This window comes from Phyllopteryx taeniolatus, chromosome 8 (genome assembly GCF_024500385.1).
Source record: "Phyllopteryx taeniolatus isolate TA_2022b chromosome 8, UOR_Ptae_1.2, whole genome shotgun sequence".
Lineage (NCBI taxonomy): Eukaryota > Metazoa > Chordata > Actinopteri > Syngnathiformes > Syngnathidae > Phyllopteryx > Phyllopteryx taeniolatus.
In genome coordinates, this window is record NC_084509.1 from 12,281,549 (window position 1) to 12,308,889 (window position 27,341).

General features: G+C 39.1%; 1 protein-coding gene across 1 annotated transcript in view; it reads left to right on the forward strand.

The window, feature by feature from the left end:
* Positions 1-26,664, forward strand: part of ttc9b (tetratricopeptide repeat domain 9B) — a 38,830-nt gene extending 12,166 nt beyond the window's left edge. Inside the window, exons 2-3 of the mRNA XM_061781970.1 lie at positions 17,891-18,073; positions 19,493-26,664. Of these exons, the coding sequence (XP_061637954.1) occupies positions 17,891-18,073; positions 19,493-19,587 (278 nt within the window). The 3' untranslated portion in view covers positions 19,588-26,664. The remainder of the gene's footprint in view (positions 1-17,890; positions 18,074-19,492) is intronic.
* The last annotated feature ends 677 nt before the right edge of the window (positions 26,665-27,341 follow it).

A 27,341-nucleotide genomic window follows, 5' to 3' on the forward strand; every position in this document is an offset into this window, starting at 1 on the left:
TTGGTACCATCAAAGAAAGTAGTCAGTCAGAAAGTCTACATACTTTTCAGAGGTCATTTTCACACCTTCAGGGACCATAAAAAAGCTGACAAGCTCTCTCGCTGGCATGTTTCTGGACCAATACATGACTCTGTCTGTCCGCCACCTACTTGCTGATGTCGCCGCCTTGTTGGGACATGGTGGACGTATACCAACCATCCACTACTCCATCCATCTGGAACCATCCAGGCTTGCATGACAATCTCATGCTGCATGTTATATACCTCTGCATCATTTACTGTTGTGGACAAAAAAGGAAAGAAACTCATGTTGTGGCCCCCATCCTTACCTAACCTCAACCCTATTGAGAACCTTGAGCATCCTCAAGCAAAAGACCGTTGAGGGTGGGAGGCAATTGACATCCAAACGGCCGCGCTGGTAGGCTGTTCTGACATCCTGCAAAGAATTTCAAGAAGAAACTCTCCAAAAACTCACAAGTTTAAAGGATGTAAGAATTTTTAAGCTGCTATCAATTAAGGGGTCAAAATGTAACTTGACTTTTGTTTTTGATTGAAATAGCTTTTGATTTCAGTAAATATGACCTCCTAATGCTGCAAATTCATCCAGCCATCCATCCATTTTCTGAGCCGCTTCTCCTCACTAGGGTCACGGGCGTGCTGGAGCCTATCCCAGCAATCATCGGGCAGGAGGCGGGGTACACCCTGAACTGGTTGCCAGCCAATCGCAGGGAACATACAAACAAACAACCATTCGCACACACATTCACACCTACGGGCAATTTAGAGTTGTCAATTAACCTACCATGCATGTTTTTGGGATGTGGGAGGAAACCGGAGTACCTGGAGACAACCCACGCAGGCACAGGGAGAACATGCAAACTCCACACAGGCGGGGCCGGGGATTGAGCGCTGGTCCTCAGAACTGTGAGGCAGATGCTCTAACCATTCAATAAATGATTATTTTAGTAATTTCAGTTTTTTTAATCTGGTTAAATGTCTTGAAACTGTTGAGTGGAATAATTTGAATTGATGACTTGAAAATTATGCTGACATTTGTATCAACTATTTAGGAAAATAAGAGGAAAATATCATTTGCATAATAATTTGGAACACTGTGTAAAAAGGTGGACTGGAAGGCAGCGTTACACCCTGTGAAGGAGGGATGCAGCTTGGACCAAGTAAGATTTGGTAGGACAGGACAGGACAGGACAGGCTTAGTGAGTGAGGCAGTGCTACCGTTGTCTGATGGCAGTGGCTATGCATGGGCAGACACCCTTGCAGAGAAGACTGGAGGCAGTCCTCCGTCATACATCTCCAGTTGGAGCTGCTGCTCTCCTCTCAACTGGAACACATAAGAGGGAGCGCATAACTCCTATTCTGACCTGTTTCACTGGCTGCTGGTGCACTTTAGAGTTCATTTTAAGATTATATTTGTTTTCAAATCTCTAAATGTTCTTGGCCCGCCTTACCTCTCTGAGCGGCTTCATCCCTACGCTTCTGCCCGGTGCCTCAGGTCAGCTGCTCCTAGAGGTACCGAAGTCTAAGCGGAAGCTCAGAGGGGATAGGACTTTTCTGTGGTTGTCCCCAAACTATGGAATGACCTTCCGGTGCACAATAGACAAGCTCCTTCACTGTCCATTTAAAAAATAAATTAAAAAAACACTCTTAAAACACATTTTTAATCCTTGGACAAGACTCTGCCCTTTTTTAGGGTATTTTTTATGTCTTTCTTATGTCATCTGTTTTTATTTTTATTTTTGTACAACAGTTTGGTTCAGTTGTGGTAGTTTTTAAAGGGGTCTTTAAATCAAATTGACAGGGCATACCAGGGCGGGACATTTGACTATATTTTTGTGCTTGATTCCGCATTAAAAACAGCAGAGGAAGTAGCCACAAAGACTAAAAAGCCAAAAATGTGTGTAGTGTCTGTAGATGACAGGACAGGACAGTACATTTGAATGTAGTTTTGTGATTGATGCCCTATGAAAATGTCACTACCAATTAGTATTTATTCGTCCAGAACTGAAGCAAGCACCGTGTTTGGTAGATTACATCAGCAGAGGAGATAGCCACTCAGAACAAAAGACCAAAAAGTCTGTGTAGTGTCCACCAATGACATTTGGTGACCAGTCAAGCAAAGAGCAGCAACAAGGTTCCTTCGAGCACAGACGACCTCAGTAAAAAGGCTTTTTTATGCTTTGTGAAACCACGCTTAAATGCTATTTGAGTGTCTGATTATACTCACAATAAAAAATAATCTGACACGAAACAGAATATACAGCATGTTTAAATAAGAAAACAATGACCAGGCACAGCCTGCTCTTTATCCTCTTTAGCAGCATTAACCCCACCCTGAACTATTACCGACAATGGAGCAGAGCATTAGAGGAATCATCTGTGATCTGGCTTCCTCACTCATATAAATATTTAAGGAGATGAGCATTAATCCTGAGTCAGCAACTATTTTGGGAGTGGCGGACAATGTCGAAGGGTGCAAACTGACTCCAAGTTTGACGAGAAGTCGAGATTTATTGGTTTATTTTTGGCCTAACTTCTGCCAAGAGAGGAAGTTGCATATAACTTCCATGTACTGTTAATGTCTGCTTCCAGAGTTAATTTGTCACAATTGTATTGATGTTATTGTTGTTCCACAAAACGGAAACTCTTTTAGTTCCATTTAAACAAGACACAAAACATTCAGTATTTCCCACTGTATTCCCACTGATTTTTCCTACTACAGTATAAGTCTAAATTCCTCTGAGTATTTCGAAAACTGTCTTTTATTTGCTTGATCGGGACTCGTTAAATCCTCCGAGGACAGAGGTGGGTAGTAACAAGCTACTTTTACTCATTTGCATTTAATTAAGTAACTTTTGGGGATAAATTGTGTTTGTCAGAGTCACTGATGGTGTTGTGGTGCATTCGCCTGACTTCGGTGTAGGCAGCATGGGTTCAGTTCCCATTCTGTGACGGTGTGAATGTGAGAGCCAGTGGTTGTCAGTGTTGATATGTGTCCTGCGACTGACTGGCGACCAGGTCAGGCTGTAGTCGGCCTTTCGCCCGAAGTCAGCTGGGATAGGCTCCAGCACCCCATGACCCTGAACAGGATTAGCGGTGTTGAGGATGGATGGATGTATTTGTCAGAATAGTTTTAACGCAACATACATTTTATGTTTACAGTGTATTTTTGTTAAAAATAAATGCTACCTTTGGTCCATTACACTGAGGTACATTCCCCTCGCTACGTAAAATTTTTTATCGATCGATTATTGCTCTTGCGCGATGTATTTGATTTGGTTTGTCAGAGAAACTTGACTCCGTTTCACCAATCCCATTAGTGATGTTTCACTCCATTTCACCATACAAACGGAGCCAGGCAGTCAAGTGGCCACACGGAAAGTCTCCGCAGCCCCACACTCAAACAGAAGTAAAGTTTTCAAAGTGACTAATTTACGTGATGCATGGAAGAAACAAGGCAGTGTGACTCGCAGTCAGAAGAGGCAGAGCACTCACTTGTCAATCTGTGTACTTTACAGACTATGAAAATGAACAGCTATGCCATGCGCCGTCGTCTGTGTCTGCCTAAAAATGTCCACATTTTAACCTACAAGAGTGTCTTCAATCAACCTAACATGCATGTTTTTGGGATGAGGGAGGAAACCGAAGTGCCCGGAGAAAACCCACGCAGGCACGGGAAGCACATGCAAACTCCATACAGGCGAGGCCGGATTTGAACCCGGGTCCTCAGAACTGTAAGGCAGACGTGCTAGGCAGACATGATAACCAATCGTCCACCGTGCCGCCACTTTCTATTCAATTCAATCAATTTATGGGGTTTTGATTCATCCATCCATTTTCTGAGCCGCTTCTCCTCACTAGGGTCGCGGGCGTGCTGGAGCCTATCCCAGCTATCATCGGGCAGGAGGCGGGGTACACCCCGAACTGGTTGCCAGCCAATCGCAGGGCACATAGAAACAAACAACCATTTGTACTCACATTCACACCTACTGGTAATTTAGAGTCTCTAATTCATGCATGTTTTTGGGATGTGGGAGGAAACCGGAGTGCCCGGTGAAAACCCACGCAGGCACGGGGAGAACATGCAAACTCCACACAGGTTTTATTTTATTTTTGTATAGTTTGATTCATTTATTATTATGTGCCTGTAGCAGACACTGATGGTGTAGTGGTGCATTTGCCTGACTTCAGTGCAGGCATAATTTTATAATTATTATAATAATTATTATATTTAATTTCATAATTAAATTATTTTTGTATTAACAATTTTCATTATTTTATTTGTGTATCACTTAATTTGTCATTTTAATTATTTTTATTTCTTCATTTGTATCCCACACTTCTGAGGTTTTATTTGTTTTTTTTTCAAATTTCTTTAGTTAATCAGCAGGGCCGCAGAGGAGTGCAGAGGCCCCGGAAATGTGTGTAGTCAGACAAGAGCACGAATAAGAGTGAGCAATTTTATCGAATGAAAGTATAAACTCCAAAATTGCAACATCTATAGCATTGTGCTGTTTGATGAATCTACACATTTTAGCGTGGCCTTTTATTGTGGGCAGCCTCAGGAACACCTGTGCAATAATCATGCTGTCTAATCAGCATCTTGATATGCCGCACATGTGATGTGGATGGAACATCTCGGCAAAGGAGAAGCGCTCACTTACACAGATTTAGACAGATTTGTGAACACTATTTGGAAGAAATAGGCCTTTTGTGCACTTACAAAAAAGTATTGGATCTATGAGGTCAGCACGTGAAAAATGACAGCAGAAACAAGTGTTGGGTTTATATTTTTGGTCAGTTGTATGTTAGGTTCTTCATACGGTATCATCCAGACCTGATTCGAGTAAAATGTGAGATGATGAGCTCTTTTTACCACAGTAAAATATAAAAAAAAATCAGATCATAATTTCTCTCAGGAGTAAATTCTGCAAAATCCAAATCCACTGACATTTGAACAAATCGCTAAAACAAGTTTGCAGCGTACCATTATGGAATAGGCTTCCTAGTTCCTACAGTCAGAATGCTTTATTTAATAATAAGTCCACCTTTTTTGGGTCATGACACTATATCACTGTATTTCTCTTTCTGTGACAACAGAAGCAGAAAAGGCTCTGAAATCGGGGTGCAAAGTTGGGAAATGGGCAATGATTTCAAGTCGCAACGTCACAGATGAGCCATCATGCTAAAGCCAGCGTCGTGATTTCATGATAACGAGCAGCATCGCTTTGGCTGGAAGCTATTCTTAGCAGGGGGTCCAGGAGAGGCCATTCGCTCTGTCCGAGTGCTCTGACATCAAATTAAATCATGTTCTTGTCCAAAAAAATTTTTATTTTGTGAGGATCATAGTGCATTCGGTTCTCTAAAGCCACAAATGAAACAGAAAATAGGAAGCATAGCATACTGTGTAGCAGATATGGTAATTTGCTTGTAGGCATTATATCGATGTTGCAATTAGGAACTTTTAGGTGCGTTTAAAAGAAGGTACAATGTATTTGGATGTGTAATTGAATAAGATGACTCCAAATTTATGACTGGTATCGTGTGTGTGCTGAGAATGTATTTAGATATCTAAATACCTCCGATGGATATGTTATTATGGACTTCAGTGTAGTGTGTGACTGTAGTGTTAAACAGGCTTGCAGAGGTTATACTGTATGTACTGTATATGATTGATAAAGTTTCCAGAAAGACATTTTTTCTTTACTGTATATTATTAGTCACCACCAGCCTATTAAACTGCAGCGCAGTTAGTAGAAAACCCGTAGTTATATATACGGTGTTATGCCTAAGTATTAGCCCTTAGTGCTTTGAAATGATCCAATTCAAAGTTATTTATTTTATTTTTCAATCTTTGACTCTTTTGGTGATGTTTTAAATTACATTTGACCATTATTAATGGTTATTTTAAGAGAGATTTTAAAAAATTTAAACCAATATAAAGTAAAACTGCTCACCCTGACATTTTTGTGTAATGGAGAAGAATGTACGTGTTAAAATATGTACTGTTAAAAATAAGATGTTAAAACAATAAAACATACTAACTGTCATGACTTTATGTGATTTTCTTGATAAAATAAAAACTTCAATTAACAGGCATGAAAGTTATGTTATAGCTTAGATTTATTTTTTAGTCTTTGTCAGTGAACAAATTACATAGTTCTTTTTGGAATGATCTTCTGACAGGACTCCCCCAAATGAGCATTAAACAGCTGCAGCTCATTCAGAATGCTGCAGTTCGAGTTCTGACCAGAACAAAGCGGTCAGAACATTTTAATCCAATTCTGAAGTCTTTACACTGGCTTCCAGGCAGCTATAGAATAGACTTTAAAGTTCTACTACTGGTCTATAAATCAATAAATGGTTTATGTTCTGAATATATGAAACAAATGCTTGTGGAATATAAACCCAGTGGCTCTGAGATCGACAGACTCAGGTCAAGTAGTGGAGCACAGAGTCCAAAGCAAACGTGGTGAAGCAGATCTTAGCTGCTCCCGGTATGTTGCTCACAAATGGAATAGGCTGCCGACAGAAGTCAAGTCAGCATCAAGTGTCAATGTTTTTAAATCCAGGCTAAAAACTAAAACGTGTTTTAGAGAATTTCCACTCAAATGATCTCTCTCACTCTCTCTCTCTCTCTCTCTCTCTCTCTATCTATCTATATATATATATATATATATATATATATATATATACACACATACATACATACAGAGGTGGGTAGTAACGCGCTACATTTACTCCGTTACATTTACTCAAGTAACATTTTCGATAAACTGAACTAATCAGAGTACTTTAAATGCAATGTACTTTTTACTTTTACTTGAGTATTTATGTGAAGAAGGATTGATATTTTTACTCCGTTACAATGATCAACATGCCATTCGCTGCTTTTATTTATCCATCCTATTTTTAGACTCCATCTTCGACTTCCGCATAGGGCGCCCATTGTGACAATCCAACGTGATCATTAATGTCATTTGACTCAAATTCACCAATCAGACAACACAAGGCCGTCACATGACCACGCACGTAGCCTTTGCAAGCCAATCACAATGACTCATTTTAGCGGGGAAAAAAACTAGCCACAGGAGTGTGTTTACTTTACAGACTCCAAAAAAACAACTGCTTTGTCATGCAGCTCTTAAATTGTGACAGGCCAAACTTGGATATTTCAGCCCACTTCTAACTTGAGATAACACCTTGCGGTAAGTTGCAGATGTTTCTATTGTTGTTTTGGCAGCGGATATGGCAACATTAGCCCTATCCTATGGTGTCGCGGATGCACACAAAATCACTAAGTCTGGTCAGCAAACAGCTTCTTCATGAAGTCATTTAGGTGAATAATGTTTCTGTAGGACCCAAAGCATGTGTTGTTGGTTTTGGGGCAGTTAAAAATTGAAATGGTGGCAGGTGTGTGTCGACTCCCATATATTATTATTTATTTTATTAGATTTTTTGATTTTATTCATGCTCTGATTAAAAAATCATTTTCTGAGCCGCTTCTCCTCACTAGGGTCACGGGCGTGCTGGAGCCTATCCCAGCTATCATCGGGCAGGAGGCGGGGTACACCCTCAACTGGTTGCCAGCCAATTGCAGGGCACATACAAACAAACAACCATTCGCACTCACATTCACACCTACGGGCAATTTAGAGTCTCCAATTCATGCATGTTTTTGGGATGTGAGAGGAAACCGGAGTGCCCGAAGAAAACCCACGTAGGCACGGGGAGAACATGCAAACTCCACTCAGGTGGGGCCGGGGATTGAACCCGAGTCCTCAGAACTGTGAGGCTGACGCTCTAACCAGTCGGCCACCGTGCCAGCAAGATACTCTTTACTTGAGTAGTTTTTTCAGTGAGTACTTTCTTGCTCTTAAGTAAATATGACGGTGGGAAATTTGCGTCATGGTAGGTGAGCGGGGAGTGTGAACAAATCCAGCATGAAGTGGTCAGCAATGAATCTGTGAGGAAATGAGGAGTGCTCTGGGGGAGAGTGATGGCTCTCTCTTCACGATATCTTCCTGCAGAACTAATTACAAGGTGATTGACAGCCGACTAATCAGCGGGGCTGAGGTGTGTCTTAAAATGAGCCGGATTGCGAGAAGAGTCCGGAGAGGAAATTAGTTCAAAACGTCAGGAAGCGGAAAAGTAATCTGGCGTTAAAGATGGTGTTTTCCGTTTCCCTCCTCTGTTAATGGTTTTAGTTCAGCTCATTGCCTCATTCCTCCTCCACTTTGTCTCTTCTATCAGCTTGTTTCATTGCTCCTAGGCTTTTAGTTGTGTGTTAATGAAAACCAGTCTCGGTGAAGACTCGACATGATGCTGCAGGCAAAGCCGCGGGGTTCCTGCACCTACAATGCTGAAGACATACACAAGGCAAGGCAGCTTTATTTATATAGTGCATTTCATACACATAACTCAATGTGCTAGATGTACATGATTAAAAGTACATTTAAAAGCATTTAAAAACAAAGAGTAAAAGCCATTTAAAAACAAAGTACAGAAATAAAAGACAGTTTACGAAAATTATTAAAAGAACGTACAGTACAAGATTTATAACAAATATTTTAGAATGCTTTAAAAGAGCTGAAATCTTTATATTATTCAAATAATGTATCTTTGTTCATCTATCAATGCCAGCAACGTATACTGACAGGCAGAACAGTGAAATGCTCTTCTGCAAGACTGCAGAAGTTTTAGGCTCAACTAAATAGGCCCAGGTTTTACAATGAGTAAGTACATTTGTGAGTAAATTGAGACGACACCGTCATTTTGTCTGTGGAACCTCTGTTTACGTATCTGTTTTGTTCCGAGATGCCTCAGTTAACCGGCGTGTCTGTGAACTAAAGCAATGTTTTGCAATGAAATGAATGGAAATTAATTTGCTCCAGCCCCAGAATGAAGTTGTGTTTTCTTTGTTTTTATCTTTGTGTAGTTACAGTAAAAATAAAAATGGTACAATATAGAAATATGTGAAAACACACTTTATTGTGTTCACTTTTAGTCCTTGGTTTCATGGACAATAACACATTTTACTAGATTTCAAGCGTGTTTTTGCAAGATGTTGAAACGAAAGTGGGCCTTTTTGGCCACAATTACAAGTGTGGTGTTGGCAGCATCATGCATTGGAGCTGTTTGTCTCCAGGTGGAACTGAGGCCTTTTCAAGATTGAGAGAATTATGAACAGTTCCAAATAGCAGTAAGTGTTAGCACAAAAAAAATCATGCTTTTGCTAGAAAGCAAAAAAAAAAATGTCAGGAAAAGCTTACTAGAACATCTGAACTGTATTTGTGGGTAATCAGAGGCACTTTAAATGGTGGCAGATGTGTACTAGCTCCCATTTAACAAGAATTTAAATGTGATTGGTTAACTCTGAAAACAGCCACATCCCATTTTTAAGCGGCTGTACACACTTCTGCAACCACATTATCCCAGTTGTTTCTTATTACTGGTTCTTTATTTCCCCTCTCGAATTTTTTTTCTTTTTTCAATTGTGTTGTACAGGTCCCATTATTGGTGGAATTCTTTTTTAAATGATTTATATTGGTCTCATTTTATGTATCCCAAAAACCTGGCATTTGAACAGAATAGACTTTTTATATCCACTGTATGTTTCACACAAGAAAATCTGCAATGGAGTGGGACTGTGGTAGATTAACTGCGATATAGTGGAGGGAAACTAAACTGAAATAATAAAACTACTCACAAATTGATTTACTCAGTGTGACATTTAGCCCTGTTTAGTTGACTTTTCTGTTGTATGAATGGCAACAGGTCGATACACAGGTTAATTGTACCTTCTGCCATCGAGAGGAGGAGCATTTAATTGTTCTGCCTGTCACTCTAGGTCGCTGGCACAGATTTTTGTCACGGGCCACATCGTAGTTATGACTTCCCTCGGAGGGCCGCTACGACTGTGAATCCATATAAATAAAAGATTACCTCATATACTGTAATTACATACAGTGTACGGAACACATTGATGAATAACCAGTTTTAAAATCAGAAGCCTATAAAAACATGTTTTTCAACTATTACACTTCTTTTCAAAGTGGGATTGGTAACAAAAAATACTTGCAAATATCTCAATGGTATTACACCAGAACACAATGAGCAATTTTGATTTGCTTTCGCGGGCCACATAAAATGATGTGGCGGGCCGGATTTGGCCCCCGGGCCACCAGTTTGACACCTGTGCTGTAGATGATCAGTCGAAGATACATTATTTGTAGTACATAAAAAAAACAAAAAAACGATCTTTCTTGGCACAGTGGTTGGAAATCACTGCGCTACTGAGTGACATTCTAGTTATATAAACTCATTATAGCATTGCTAAAACAGCAAATCAAATGAAGACTTTGCACACTACTGTACATTCACACAGTTGTCCTCTTTTCCTACATTTTCAGTAGCTTTTCCTACACTCTCCTTTAAATCCAGGAGCATGACAATTATTAGTCTGCGCCAGTCAGCGTTGCGGCATCCCATTAAACCTCGGCTCACTGTTCCGTCGCCGTGCTCACATCAGGTTCCTCATTAAGACAAACCACCCTGCCTCGCCTGTGACGCTCGGTCTCTGCGCAGCTTCACATCTCATTAGTTGTCCACTTTCATCACAAACGTCCCCATAAAATGCTGCTATTCTAATTAACACAAAATCAAAAGCGTATCTGATGCATCCCGTCATTATTTCGGGAAGAATTGCCTCAATTGGAGAAGCCAAAAGGGTCGTCACCTCGTTGGCTACAAGGATTTATATGTTTCATTCTCAATCATTGGCTTGTAATGACGGCTGTGGCCATCAGTTATTGATCTGCTGCTGTGGAAGTTAATCCACTAATGCTTATGTACACAAGGCCAAATAGAGTAGAACCTTCTCCGAGACGTTATGTCTATATATACATACACAGGGTACGGAAAGTATTCAGACCCCCTTAAAATTTTCACTCTTTGTTATATTGCAGCCATTTGCTAAAATCATATAAGTTAATTTTTTCCCTCGTTAATGTACACACAGCACCCCATATTGACAGGAAAAAACAGAATTTTTGAAATTTTGCAGATTTTTTAAAAAGGAAAAACTGAAATAGGCTAGAATTCTTTTTGTAACCTGGGCCAAATCTGTGCCTTGCCACAATTCTGTCTCTGAGCTCTTCAGGCAGTTCCTTTGACCTCATGATTCTCATTTGCTCTGACATGCACTATGAGCTGTAAGGTCTTATATAGACAGGTGGGTGGCTTTCCTAATCAAGTCCAATCAGTATAATCAAACGCAGCTGGACTCCAATGAAGGTGTAGAACCATTTTAAGGATTGCCTTAGGAGAGTCTGGTAGCTTAATGCTAACACACAATACAAAACTCCATATATTGGCTAACATATAGCATCTGTCGTGGTTATCACTGTTTAAGCAATGGATATCTGAAGACAAACAGTGCAGTAACACATGGATAGACAATATAATAATACTCAGGCATATATTATTTATCATCTGTAAAAAAATAACTAATATTACTGCAGTTTACTGAGTCAGTTGTGAATCTCCTGTTCGATTGTCTGTATGTCTGCATTATACTGCCCCCTGGGGGCCAAGGTGTACACACCAGAAAGAGCACAATGTGGGGATGGAACAGATTAACGACATTTCCATTCATTTCAATGGGGCAGGAAGATTTGCCTCGAAAGGAAGCTATTATTTGAGGTGTGGCTTTTATTCACAGTATACAAGTTGACCGATTCTTGGAGGATGACATCCAGTCGAGCGGTGGTTCAGTTCCAAAACTTTTAATATTGTTTAGAAGCACGATCAAGGTTCCCAACTCTTGCCTGCCCGCTTGCTATAACACTTGTAATAAAACAGCCACTAATGCACCGACACACTGGCTCCTAGTATGGCGCAGGGTGTAGTTTCAGGGATGTTGCTCTGCTGTTTTTAATGGGCCGCTGTGTGTGCGCGCGCGCGCGTGGCTGTCCGTGCTCCACCTGCTCCAAGTGTCCTGTCATAATCACACCCTTAATGCATTTCAGAACACTACTTCCTCTGGCATGCCATCCATCTGCCTAATGGGCCAATAGGGTGTGGCGGCCCAGTCATCGCTTGTACATGCAGGATGCCTTTTTTGGGCGTGGGGTGGAACTTTTAACCCTCACATATTGTTCAGGTTCAATTGGACCAGTTTTTACATTTGACAGCAATAAAAATAGTGTCAATAAATGTCATTCTTTCAGTCTGAAATTTGATGTCTCTTCAGTGACCCAAAATATACAAAAATTAAAATAGTTAAAATAGAAGTCATACAGAGGTCAGAGGGTGTCTTGACACAGGCGCAGGATCTACACTTCAAGAAACAAGTACCTGCAAAGATTCACTTTCCCTTTTCTAAGAAACATCGATTAAGGATTAATCATCTATTTATTAGTGTCAAACAGGTTATCAATACAGTTTGAAAAGATCTGTAGTCCATAATTGGATGGGAAATGAACAGCATGTAAGGGTTAGGATTGTTTTGAGACTTGTGAATCAAGTTACAAACCCAGGAGTTTTTTTTTTTATTATTATTATTGTGGAAACTAGACATGCACCGATTCTACTTTGTTTTCAGAGCAACAGAAATACTTACATTTGAGTACTTGACAATGCCATACATTACATCTTGCAAATTGTGATGAAAATGTGTTTTATTCGTTCATTCATTTGTTCAAAAACATGGCAGACATTTCACTCAAATATCACACTCTTGTCAGTTTTCAATACATTTAAAAATGTTACTTTGACATATGGACACATGCTGACATGGCTTCGACTCTATACACTGTATGTTGTGTGTGCTTTGGCCTCCACGGGGCAGTATGGTGCATGCATGTAGATAGTACGTAGATTTGATGAAAATACACGAAGAAGACCGTTCTGAAGAAGTTCTGTGTTACTTGACAATAATAAATGCCAAAAGGCTTTTGGATTTGCCTGAGGTATAGATTACAAGCAGATGTAGACTACTAATCAGGCTACTTTAATATATACCACAATTAATAGACACTCGATGATCACCCGGACCTTTGTTTCAAGACATTTTCTCCATCTGGCCCTTTTCAAATTTTTGTTGAATACCCCTGGTCTAAATAAAAAGTTTAGTTCCAGTTTTGACATATAGGGGGCACACAATTATTGCACTCAGTACTTTTCCTGATTCATCACTGCAACACTGGCCAACTCCAAGTTCCAAGATGGCAACAACCATGAAACCAGGCTTCACCACATCCCACAAAGTGAGGCTCAAAATGATTATTATTATTAAGCTAATTTTATTAATCTAATTAAGCCATTTTTGTTGTGCAAAACACCAAAATCTGAGGAAAACCCCAATTTCTGTAGAACAAGTATCCAGAAGTAATCTTTGCCATATAAATCATCAAGACATAAATCCCTGAGATTTTATTGCAGCCATAAAACTTAAAATCACTTTCCTGCAACATGACAAAAATGGAGTTAGCCCACTCTAGTTCTCAGTGGCTTAATTGATAGGGAATACAATATGGTATGGTAGGATACAATGCACAAAACAACTTGGTGTGATACGATACAACACATTATACTACGGTACATGAAATATTGTATGATATCCTGTGATACAGTACAATAACATACTATACAATATAATGCACCACAGTAAAATGCACTAAAATACTACTGTATATGATACAGAATGCCATGTTACAGTAGAATATGATAGGATAGCATACAATACACTACGGTGGTACCATAAGCAGGATACGGTATGGTTCAATCATGTCTATTGTGATATGATAGAATATGATTGCAATATACTACAATGCACGATACGACTCAATAGTGTATGGTAGGATACGGTACAATTTAGTGCCCAAAAATATTATACAGTACTACACAGCACGATATGCTAAAGTACGATCTGCTACTATACGATTTAGTATCATACAATATGATGCGGTACGATCCCGCACAATACGACACATCTTGTGCCATCTAGTGGAAGAGCATTTCATTTTATTTTCTGTCACTTGCATATAAATACATAGATGATTCAAGTTACATTATTTTTAGAAAATAATTTGTGAAATTGAATAATTTCCCACGGCATGTGTGATGATCTCTCACGGCATACGAATGTGCTGTGGCACAGTAGTTAGGAATCATTGCTGCTTATGTATCAAATATTATATAGCAGTGATTCTCAGTGTGGTACTTAAGTAGTACAAGAAAGCATCCATGCCTAAGTACAGTACAGTTGTATTTAACTACAAGTATATAAAAGACAGAAACATGACCGAATGCCTGACTAAGCCCCATAATGATGTCTCTTCACTTGATAGAACATTTGGTCTTTGGCCTCACTCACCTTGTGTTACACTGGCTTTTTGTACGCACACACACACACACACACTCTTTTACACTGACAGGGATGACAGGTAGGGCAGCAATAACGCCTTTTAACACACTGCTCCTCCTCACCCCACCTCACCTCATAGACTCCCATGAGTTTCACCTCATCTCATGCTCCTGAGCCTGCCGGCATCCCCCCTCTTACTACAGCCCTGTCCCTCACCATTGCACGCCCCCCTTCTGTCTCTCACTCCCTGACTCAACCTACCTCCCAGCTAATAGTCCCTGACTCATGTTGTTCACAGAGCTGTCTGTGTGTCAAGGGCAGACAGAGAGGAGAAAGACTGGATGAGAGGAGGGATAGAGCTGTGACACAAGAGGACGATGGAGTGCAAATTGAAGGGAGCTATTTTGACATTTCGAAATGATTAGGACATAGAGCGATGGAAGGGCGAGCAGTAACAAGGGGGGAGCTGAAAGTAAAAACCGCAATTGGTTACGATCAGCAGAGGACCAGCGTGTGCGTGATAAGATATCTGAGCCATCGGCAGTCATTTAAAACCTTCCTTCTGTGGACTAAAAGCCGCGCGTGTGTGTGCGCACGCGCGTGTGTCTATACTAATGAAGTTATTTCAGGAATTAGCTGATGTGAAAGCTGCGGTGAATTGCTGCTACATTTGTGAGATCGAAGACCTTGAAAAAAAAAAAACAAGTGTTGCTGACTTTGGCTTGTGAAAAAAAAACAGAGTTCAATAAGTTACTTTGGGTGCACTGAATGGTGACCAAATCAGAATGCTCTCTCATTGGAAATTGCAATGGTGAGCATGATACTGTATAATACTGTGCAATATGATAAGGTATGATATGATATGCTTCAATGCTGAAACATAAGGTATCAAAAAGATGTGTTATAATAATGTATGATACAGTGCGGTGTGATACAACACAGCCACACACAAAAAAAACGGTTTGGAACATTCCACAGGTGAACAGGTTAATTGGAAACAGGTGAGTGTCAAGATTGGGTATAAAAGGAGCATTCCCGCAAGGCTCGGTTGTCCACAAGCAAGGATGGGGTGAGGTTCACCACTTTGCAACTGTGTGAGTAAATAGTCCAACAGTTTAAAGAACATTTCTCAACATACAATTGCATGGAATTTAGGGATTTTGTCCTCTATGGTCCATGATATCATCAAAAGATTGAGAGAATCTGGAGATCCCTCAGGCGGCATTGCATTAAAAACCGGCATCATTGTGTAAAGGATATTGCTTCAGAAAACCATTGTCAGTTAACATAGTTCACCGCTACTGCTACAAATGCAAGTTTAAACTCTACCATCTAAAACAAAAGCCATATATGAACAACATCCAGAAACGCTGGCGGCTTCTCGAGGCTCAAGCTCATCTGAGATAGACTGATGCAATGTGGAAAAGTGTACTGTGGTCTGACGAGTACACATTTTAATTTGTTTTTAGAAGTCATGGACGTAGTGTCCTCCGGGTCAAAGAGGAAAAGGACAATCCGGATTGTTATCAGCGCAAACTCCAAAAGCCAGCATGTGATGTTATGGGGCTGTGTTGGTGCCCATGGAATGGGTAACATGCACATCTGTGAAGGCACCATTAATGCTGAAAGGTACATACAGGAGAAACATATGCTGCCATCCAAGCAATGTATTTTTCAGGGATGTGCCTGCTTATTCCAGCAAGACAATGCCAAGCGACATTCTGCACGTTAAAACAACGTGGCTTCGTAGTAAAAGAGTCCAAGTACTAGACCGGCCTACAAGCAGTCCAGACCTGTCTCCCCCTGAAAATGTGTGGTGCAATATGAAGCGCAAAATACGACAACGGAGACCCCGGACTGAAGCTGTACATCAAGCAAGAATGGGAAAGAATTCCACCTACAAACTTCAACAATTAGCGTCCTCAGTTCCCAAAAGCTTATTGAGTGCTGTTGAAAGGAAATTGATGTAACACAGTGGTAAACATGCCCCTTTACCAGCTTTTGTGAAACAGGCATCAAAATTCAAAACGAGCAAATATTTGCGAAACACAATTTATCAGTTTGAACATTCAATATATTGTCTGTGTAGTGTCTTCAACTGAAGATAGGTTGAAAATAGTTTGCAAATCATTGTATTCTGTTTCTATTTAAATTTTACACAACTTCACAACTTCATTGGAATTGGAGTTTGTCCAATACAGTACGTATGATATGATAGGATACAATACAATACTTTACAACAGTCTGATACAATACGAAAACATTGTACAATATGGTGTGATGCAATACAATACAGTATGGAAAAATATGAAAGGGTGAGAGACAGTACTTTACGATACAGTACGATATGCTATTACATAGACACATTACATGTACATTAATGCAAGCCAAGATGCACATGATTTTTATTTATTAATCATTCTTTTGTATGCTGCTTTATATCATAGACTATAGAAGCAGGCATGTCAAACTCATTGTAGTTCAGGGGCCACATACAGCCTACAATAATTTGATGTCAAACTAAAATAAGACCATACTCAATATAATAATAAATAACAATAAGTTTTCCCTTTGTTTTAATGCAAAACAAAACAACTACATCAGGAACATATTTTACATTTACTGACTTTTTTAAAAATCATTTTACAAAACAACTTCGGATTTCTTGAAAAGATTTTGCTTCAGTTTGTCATCTGCAGTACACGTTTGCATAATAATTGGTCAAAGTGATTGTATTTTAAAGCGCAAAACTGTGACTTGAGGGGCAAAGCAGGAGCATATAGAGTATGTTCGCCACAGAGCAGTGAGGGGCACAAGTGTCTTGAGGACTCAAATAAATGCCCCTCAGATATCCAAACACTTGGGTACAATTGATGACAGAGATGGTGTCATATATATGTATTAATGAATAAAGAAAAAAAATGGGCTCTGTGCGAAAGGGCACTTTTCTCTAGGGGTCTATGTGTGCACATCCCTGAATACAACACCACAACATACTGTAAAATATGGTGTGATACGATCCAATACAGTTTGGTACAATATGTTAGGATTGGATACAATACTGTATGACACGGTACAGTAGGACATGACACGATCAAATATGTACCTGCCTGACAGTGAGCATTATTGTCCCTGTAAAATTGTGTACACTACTAGTCAGTGTACTGTAGAGGTTAAGCTCAATCGTTGAATGCAGAGGGTATTGTTCCCCTGCCTGGGGGGTAAAACTGCTTACGCGATTTTGTATGTCTTTTCTGGCGTGTGACACATTACTATTGTCTATTTATACTCACCTCACTGCCACCCTGAAGATAGAGTGTGCGCTGTTTTGCTGTGACTCTAGAAAAAGATGCCAGCCAAATGGATTATTTAGCCGACTTGGCCTTATTGGCCAACCTGTTACTGCAAGCGTGCAACTTCTTTTCTTACTGTAATAATTAGCTATAGCACTAACAAACGCTGCCATGTTTTTTTTGTTTGGTTTTTTTTTTCCCCCTGTCGGCAGCTTGTTTATTGCAATCCGAGCTGGTCAACTATGAGCGAGTGAAGGAGTACTGTCTCAAGGTACTGGATCACCAGAGGGACCACTTCAAGGCCATGTACCGCGCCGGCATTGCCTTCTACCACCTGGGCGACTACGAATGTGCCCTGCGTTACCTGCGAGACGCCAAGAACCGTGAGCCTGCAGGTGAGCATGTGTGACATCAGTCCTAAAATCTGATATACTGTTTTCTGTAGTACTTCAATTGCTCACAGGATATGTTATTCATCCCATTCATGGTTATTGTAATATATTACAATAACATTCAGCAGACCCAGTCCAGACAGAAACAAAATAGATAGCCACCATCCATCCATCCATTTTCTGAGCCGCTTATCCTATCGCTATTATTATATTAGTATACTGTAAACTGTCAAGTCACTTCCTTTTTTGTATAATTTAGATTCAAATAGTTTGAAATCAGCTGACATTGAATAAATATTAATATCAGTTAATAATCTAGCAGTGATTTAAAGCAACAGTTTGGTATAACTGACCTTAAATTACATTGTGAAAATGATGTTGCTAGAAAAAAAATTATGTTATGTGTGTTATTCAATTAGTGTTATATTTATATTTTTTCATATTTTAATACGATTATATTATTATATTTATGTATTTTTATTGTAATATTGTTTTGACTATTTTAATGACCGAATACATTTTAAGCCTAATTCAGTAATTATTTGCTGTGATTTAATGCAACATTACAGGTCAAAATAATGTATTATTTCCATTATTTAATTTTTTAAATTATGTTTATAATTTTACTATACTATATATTATTATTATATTGTCAATATTTATAATATATTTTTCATTTTATTATATTACTCCAATGCCTTTTTCAATATTTTTGGGGACATTGAATGAATAATAATAATTAAGTTTAATAGTTTAGTTTTAGTTATGTTTGGAGTGATTTAAAGCAATAGTACTTAGTTATATGACCTTTTTTAATTTAACGTCGAATAAGTACATAACTGACCATTGTAACTTAGCAATGTTTCACCATGTTGTGTTAAAGAGCTATAACATCAATTGGAGTGATTTTATTTTCAAGGCGCAGTTTTCCTGTGAACCTCCACCTAGGTGCGATTCTCTTTTCACAAATTCACCTAATCAAGTTTTTGTACTGTTCCTATAATGCTCTAAGATGCCACACGATGGCACCAAAGTCCTGGCTAATAGTAAAGTAGTAATTGGTAACAAGGAAGTATGTCGAAGTTATACATTTCGACTAAGAAACTAACATCTAACATCGGGGGTGGAGCTAAGTTTAGCCTGGGTTGTTCGTGGAAGTTACGGAGAACTTTTGCCGCATATGAATGTACATGTGCACTTCCGGTGCATTTTTCTTGAAAACCAAAATCGATCTATCAGTCAATCTATTAACTCATCAATCAATCCCTGCACTATTTATTATGAAGGTGGGTTACTGTGCTACAAACTGTAGTGGGAGCATTGGAGCAAAACCAAACCTCATGTCCTCACTATGTCCTCACTGTTCCTTCAAATGTGACTTTGAGCATTAAAATGCGCCCAATGGCGTTCCCTCCACCCCAGATACCAACGTGCTGCGCTACATCCAGCTGACGGAGATGAAGATGAGCAAGAGCGGCCAGCGGGAACGAGAGCTCGGCAAAGAGACGCACGGCTGACCTGCCCCGTACACGGCCGTCCCTTTTGGAATCTTGCGCCGACTCACCCGACCGCCCGACCATCCGTCCTCCATCCTCGCCATACTTCCAAGGACCCTCCACAGCACTTGTGGGAGATGATTTGAACTTCCTGTTTTTCCGACCCTCCTGCCTGTTTGTCCCTCAGGTGCTGTGGCTCTTTTTTCCTTGACAAAAAAAAAAAAAAAAAAAATCAAAGAAAACTGCTGTATTAGAAACCCCCGAAAGAAACTCGTGAATAATGGACGTTTGCGGGATTTAGTCAAAGCGTTTTGTTTTCTCTGCCTTCTCTCTGGGGAGAATATCTGGGTAGTGTGTGGTGTGCGGAGGCCTTTTGGAGGGTCATGATTGGCTCTGAGTGGGGTGTGCGACACATATCAAAATCATCGTCCGATTTGATTGTACATGCAACCCGCCAGGAGGGCTCACTCAAGTCCTTTAACCACACTTTCTTGGACTTTTATTTTGTTCAATTAAGGGCTAATTTGAGTGTTTGTCATCTGTTTTTATTGTCCATCAAAACCGGGGGTGGGCAAAGTGTTTTAACTGGCATTTTACATCAAGAGTCCTGTAATACTTACATTCATTTACCGGTAGCTTTTTTTTTTTTTTTTTTTTAAATCAATCCCTTAAAGTGGTTCATTAAAATGTGTTTATTCATATTTTATTTATTTTTGTATTCAGTTAACTCATTAAATAATTGGTCAATTGATTCATATATTTCAAGAAAAATGCACCGAAAGTGAATATGCGGCGAATAATATACAATTTGACATCTACATGTAACTATTTTAAGGTCTATATTGCTAAATAATTGGTTAATGAATTATTTAACAGTCAAATTTGGCCCTGGAGTGCAAACTTTTGCCCACCCCTGTTCTATACTGAAGTTGTCCGTAGCATTGGTTCTATCAGGTTCGCTTATGTTATGTCTTGAATTTGTTGTCAAAAAATCCCCCCGAAGCCTGAGCCCTCACTCCCACACCCACAGTGAGCTGTCCGAGCCGCTCTTATCGGAACAACTCCGCAGCTTGACAGCATCCCAAACGCTTATGTGCACAGTTCAGTTCAGTTGAGCATTCATGATGGCTAGAGCGGGGTACACACATTAGGGGTTAAACCGATTAGTCAGCTCGTCTACTGCGCATCGACATTTAAAGCTTGAAGTCGACTCATCACTAATCACGTTTTTGGTTTCCAGTCGAGCAATTTATAGAGGACTTGGACTCGCCCGTTTGGTCATCGCCGGACTGTAACGCTCTGTGGAGCAGCGACATTTCCGGCCAACAAGGCAACACAGTCTTCATACGTCCACGTGTGTCTGAGAGTACGAAAATAAGATGGCGGTGGACGAAAATAGCTGTTAGCCTCGATGGTTTCGGCTGTTCCGATCGTCGCTAGTCTTAAAATATTCATCCGAGCAGGACCAGGGGACTGGTGGCGAGGAACGAGGTCAGAGGCGCTAAGTGAAACTCAAATTTCATCGCCAATATATTACATCCAATAACGCACAGATACCAACTCTGTGCTAACGAGAACTTTATTCTTCATTGAAGTTGTAGGATACAACAACATCGACATCGCGTAACGTGCGGTAACACTTATAGTACGGCATACGGCCGATGATGCTACAAGCGTGTGGAATTCTTTCACAAAAATAGAGACTGGTGGCAAGGTCACTTGCAAAATTTACAAGCCTGTCCTAAAATACAATAAAAGCACAAGACAAAGAGAAACAGCGAACCAGAGAAAGGCTTGATTTTTGGGGGGAGCCTATGTCTTTATGTGAAACTGGCCTGGGGTGCAAAAAAAAAAAAAAAAAAAAAAAAGGTTGGGTACTGGGGTGAAAAAAATTATCAACGATGAATTGACTTCAACTTGACTTTCATCACATTGTACAAAAAATCTTAAGCGTTCAAACCCTAACACTGATACCGATTTTTACCATCTTGTGTTCTTACTGCTCTTACTGTATGTGGTAGGGTTTGTAAAGACTAGTCGACTTGTTGACTTTACTACTCCTCAATGACACCCAGCGCTAGATGTGGACTAGTCGCCTATCATGTTTTGAGGAGGAGCCAGAGCTGCTTTCAACAACAGATGAGTGCGCTAATTGAAATGAGTTCGTCAGCTTATCAATTTATATTGTGCTCCGCAGCTTTGGTAAGTAAGGGCAAACCACAGAACCTCCAGCGGGATTTTGAACAACTTTTCGATCGGCACGATCAAAGTGCATAAAGTGGGAAATGATTCCACCGTACACGAAGAGGTCTGTGATTATTTGCAGACACCGCAAATTCCCACCACGTAGGACCCACTCTTGTGGTAGGACCACAACAAGGACGGGTTTTCCCGTTCGGCCAGATTGTAAAAGCGTAACCTTGCTGTCCCACAGCAAACACACCAAGCAAGAGGATTTATTTATTTATTTATTTATTTATTTTGGTCAATGTGGATTTTCTTGTGTTCCAACGAGGATTGTCCTGCGTAAATACGGTGTGTAAACTGTCCGTTGACGATGAATATAGATTATTGCAACGCATTCTCTCCTTCTGTCCGTGATTTTTGTTAGTCATAGTGCTGTACTGAAAGAATATCTGTGACTAATAGACGTTGACTTGACTTTCGTCATATTACGGCGACTTTAAAAGATCTGTTTGTTCAACCCCGAGTGTGTGGTTTACTCGACGATGACCGACACAGCACACAACTCGCGTAAGGTTTTGCCGTCGTAAATAATGTACACGTTCCGATTGTCGTCCTGGATTGTTTTCCCAGCAGATAGGAGAAGTGGCTCTTAAAACACACAACACAACATAACACAGGATAATCGCTCAAGATCTGGTAATCGGGCCTTTGCTGACTTTCAACAGAAGGGGAGAAAAATGATCTAAATGGGCCAGATTGTTATTATGTGTGTACCTCAGTTAGAACATTACACCTTTGCGTTGTTCCAGTTTACATAAAAAACAGGGGGATTTAATTACTGGTTGGAGTTTGCCCGTGCAGTGGCCCCTTTAAGAATCTTTCGGGTTAATTTCTTACTGCGTGAAGTACAGTGACAGTTAGGAGCGTTAAAGTATGCCAAAAATCACAGTTGGTACAGTAAAGGAACAAAATGCGAACAATAAAAGTGCTTATTTTTGGTATATTTCCATTTAGAATTAACTGTTTGCAGTAAATTTTCCCCCCAAAAATGAAGATTCTCTATTAATGTATAATATAGAATAAAAATGTATAAAGCTTCAAATATTTTATTTTTAAGAAATAGTTTCTTTTTTCTTTTTAGGAAACGGACAATGCCCACAAGTGCAACAGTGTGAATTATTATGAATTATTTGGCCATGATGGAGGCAACCAAAAACCACCCTACTGTACTCCCAAAAGTACAGGATCTGGTTAGCCATGAAATCCGCTAGGCAGAGGCTGAGCTCCAATGTATTTGTTTGCGGCAAATAAACGTCAACTGCTACGATGCGATCATTGCTCTTATCGAATGTCGTCCGTCAGTACATTGTACTTCACAATTAGAGCTTATTGTGAGCAAGATCTTCTTGGGGTATTTCAGGCATCCAAAAGAGGCGAGGGGAGAGTTTATTTCTGGCAAATAGACACCTAAGTGTGTCACTGTGTCACACACTGCTACAAGGAGGCCACCATGCTACACTTTAGGGCCGAGTGACGGAGGAAGTGGCTCGCCAGACGCATCGGTATAAACAACTCCAGCGTTCATCAAAATGCCATTGAGAAAACAGGTCTTTGTTCCGAATCCGATCACAAAGCGCACAGGATCAAATTTAAAAGATCCTAATCGAACAATACTTCTTTGATTACAAACTAAAAAACACATTTGTTTGCAAGTACATCATGATTTGAATTGTAGAACATGAAGGACGACCACTAATTTAATCTCAGCAACAGTCATACTGTGATATATATATACTCACTGGACACAACATTAGGTACACCCTTGCCATCTAATGATATCCAATGTAACAGCTGTGTCATAAATTCTGCTTTTATTAAGAAACTGATGCTCTGTTTTGATTGACACTGTCGGTTAGATATTCATTTAACAATGTTCATTTTATTTGTATTTTATGTATGCTGTAGTTTCCATTTCTTTCCATTGAATTATAATTTGATTTGACCAATTCTATACTATTTTCATCTGCATATAGGTATTACATTTTTCATTTTATTTCATTTACATTGTAAAATAATAATGAAATCAAATGTAATGCGATTTTAATGCATTTTATTTTGTTCTAAATTAATGTAATTTAATTGAATCGAGCATATTTAAATGTATTTATTTAAAGTTCTAAACTAATTTCCTTTAATAAAAGGAAATGCATTTACATTTTGTATTGTTTTGTATTTTATATTTTATTCAAACCAAGTTCTAATTGGTTTAGTTTATTACGTTATTGTATTTTATTTCTAAAATTTCATACCAATTTCTAAAATGATCTATTATGTTCAATGTAATGCAACATTTTACTTTATTTATTCAAAGTTCTAAATTCATTTCATTTAAGCAAATGTAATGCAATTGCATTTTATTTTATTTATTAGAATCACTATACTGATTTCCTATAATTAAATGTAATTCAATTGTTTTATTTTATTTTATTTATTTGAAGTTTAAATATATACATTTTATTCGATGTAAGGCAATTGCATTTTTTAATTCATACAGTCAGTTCTAAACTAATATCATTTAATGTAATGTATGACAATTTGATTTCTACAAAGTTCTAAACAAATGTAATCAAATGATAAGTGCAGGTGTGCCTAATGTTGTGTGCAGTGAGTGCATATTTGCCTTAATTCTGATTCAACCAATTTAGCCACTGAATGAGCAATTTCCTGTCCAAAACATGATAGCGGTCACTTAAAGGAGCCCAGTGTTGCTGCACGCACGGGTTTTGTCGCTGTGCTAACCCCAAATGAGATGAAACAAAACAAAAAAAAACAAAAAAAACAAAAAACCTGTCTCCATGGTGGCCTCGCTTGACTTTCCTCGCTCCCGTAGCGACGCAGCTCTACCGTGTTTGTTTTTGCCATCCGGCCTCCTGGGATGTTCCTTTGCAACCTTTTTCCTAAAGGCGCCAATTCACCTGTTGGAAAGTCCTCCGAGCGCCAGACTCAATATGAGCCGCTGAGAACTAGAACGGGCTAACTACAATGTTGTCATTTTCCAAGAGAGTGGTTTCAGGTCTTATGGCTGCAATACAAATCTTGGTGAATTATGTGCTAATGATTATTCCTTCTTGATACTTTTCCAGAAATTGTGCTTTCCCTCAGATTTTGGCGTTTTGCTAATTTTATGCTTTTGTGTTGCACTTTTATGTCATCATCTTCTGTTTCGTGCGCTCCATAGCAGTCAGTATCACCAAGAATTGAAACAAACTAGGATTAGAAAAAAAGTGAAGTGCAATAGTGGTCTAAGTCTGTTCAATTCATCAATATTTGATTAAAGATGATGAATAGCATTCACTTATATAAACATGCACCCAAGCTAAAGCACGACTTATTTTCCGAGTCTTCTATCAATCTCTGGACGTCACCTTCCGGGATGTTGGCCGAGTGTTGCACTGATGAACCACCCTGAGTACAATAATAGACTGTCAAAAATGGATCTAAATCTTGAGTTGGACCAGTATATATCGGAAAGATATGCCTTTTCTTCATCAATTTCTGCACTTAACTTAAAAATGACAAATAATGGAGTTAGCCCACTTTGGTTCTCAGTTGCTCAAATATATGAATTAGTTTTTTTTTTGTTTTTTTTTTATACAACAGCGTAGAAAGGTTACCAGTCATGTTTTAGCAAACTACTGTTGCCTTTGTCAATCAATAATATTTCATGAAAGATTTAAAAAAAAAAAACACATTCCCTCATATGAATCCCACTCTAGTTCTCAGTGGCTAAATAGTGTACTTCTAAGAAAGACAGTATGAACCTTGTTACACGGCCACACTAAATGATTATTATTATTATTATTATATAGGATAAGAATTGTGGGTTAAATGTTTTTACGTGAGTTCGTCTGAAGTTATATTTGTTTTCAGAATTGGATCGAAGTACACCTATCAATATACGGCCCACGGGCTGAAGGTTGTCTACCCTGTCATGGCCTGGTACTTCTACTATTTTTTTCTGAATATTTGATTACCAAAAACAACTTTTAAAAGCACAACAAAAAGATGGTTGCTGTTGCTGCTGTTTTTGTTTTCCTGATGTCATTTGAGGTACACAAATGTTTGTAAATGTTTGTGAATATACAAATGTCCCCCCCCCCCCCAAAAAAAAAGAACTGGTTGTGAAAAGCTTTATTTTGAAAACAGATTAGAAAAGAGCTGCTTTGTGACTGTGTTTTTGATTTGTGGGCTGTTTTCCTTTAAAAGGGACGCAGAGCTTGACCCGTTTTTCTCGATGTTCTAAAACGGGACGAGAGGAGAACTGTGAGGAGCTTCAGGCTTGGACCTCTCTCCTGTTGGCTTTGACTTGAAGGCGATGACGTTGTTTTGAGTCTCTGGAGGACAGAGCTCGCCTCGCACAGCTCAGAGGCTTGCTTTTTCCGTGTCCCGCTTCCCGGAGAATGCACTACTGCTGATTGGTCCACGATAAGAATAAAGTTGCAAACAAAGAGGAGTCCTATTGTGTTTGTGTTTAAATGCACTGAAAAACGCACAATGTACATGGATCTCGACCCACTCGTAAACTGACCTAGAATTACCTAACAGGCTATTTGACGTAAATTCCACTTGATCAATTGAAGGGCATTGTCATTCTCCAGGTGCATTATGGGAAAAGTTTGTTTTCCAAATTGTACTTAGGCCCACGCTAAGAAGACACCAATTACATTACTGTGAGAATGAAATGTCATTTTACAAGAACAACCTTCTAACTTTACCATAAATGTTTTGTCTAAACAAATATTTAATGAGACGGTAATATTTAATAATCATTTTTAAGTATAACTCTACATATTTTCTTTGCTTGTAGATTTACAACATTAGTTACATTAAAAAAAAATATTATTATTATTACATTTTTTTTTTCTTGGAATATGCTGACTTTACTCTTGTAAAATAAAATTTTGAAAAATGGTATAAATATTACAACTTTTAGTCTTGTCAATTACACGTTTTTTTCCCTCATAAATCTGTCTTTTTTGTAACATTAGTTTTAGTTTATGTAATAACTGTTTCCATGGATATTTTTGTATTTACTTAATGATGACTTCCTTCTTTTAAAACTAGCTTGAAACCTTAAACCTAATTTAAGAACGCTAACCCCTCTCTTGAAACCCTAATTCAAAAGCACAACCTTTGTTTGAAAGCCCAACGGCCCTAATTAGAAACCCTAACCCTGGCCAAAAACCCGGCTGTCAGGCAAGCAGGTCAGAAGCTTTTCTCATCCTTACTTGAAAATACGACTCAGCTCCTGAAGACCGACAACGTCGACGGGGATCCAAAAGCAAGACAAACAACACGCCTGTCTCAAGTCAGGCTTCAAACTAGAGTCAGTGTTTCAAATTAGGGTTTCAAGAAAGGGTTAGGATTTCAAATAGGGTCTAAAACAGGGCTAGGGCTTTAAAATTAGAGTAGGTTTCAAGCCAGGGTTTCAAATGTAGATTTGGGTTTTAAAAATTGGGGTTTTAAACCAGAGTTAGGGTTTCAAGCAAGGGCTAGGGCTTGAAATCAGGATTTGAAAATAAGGATGA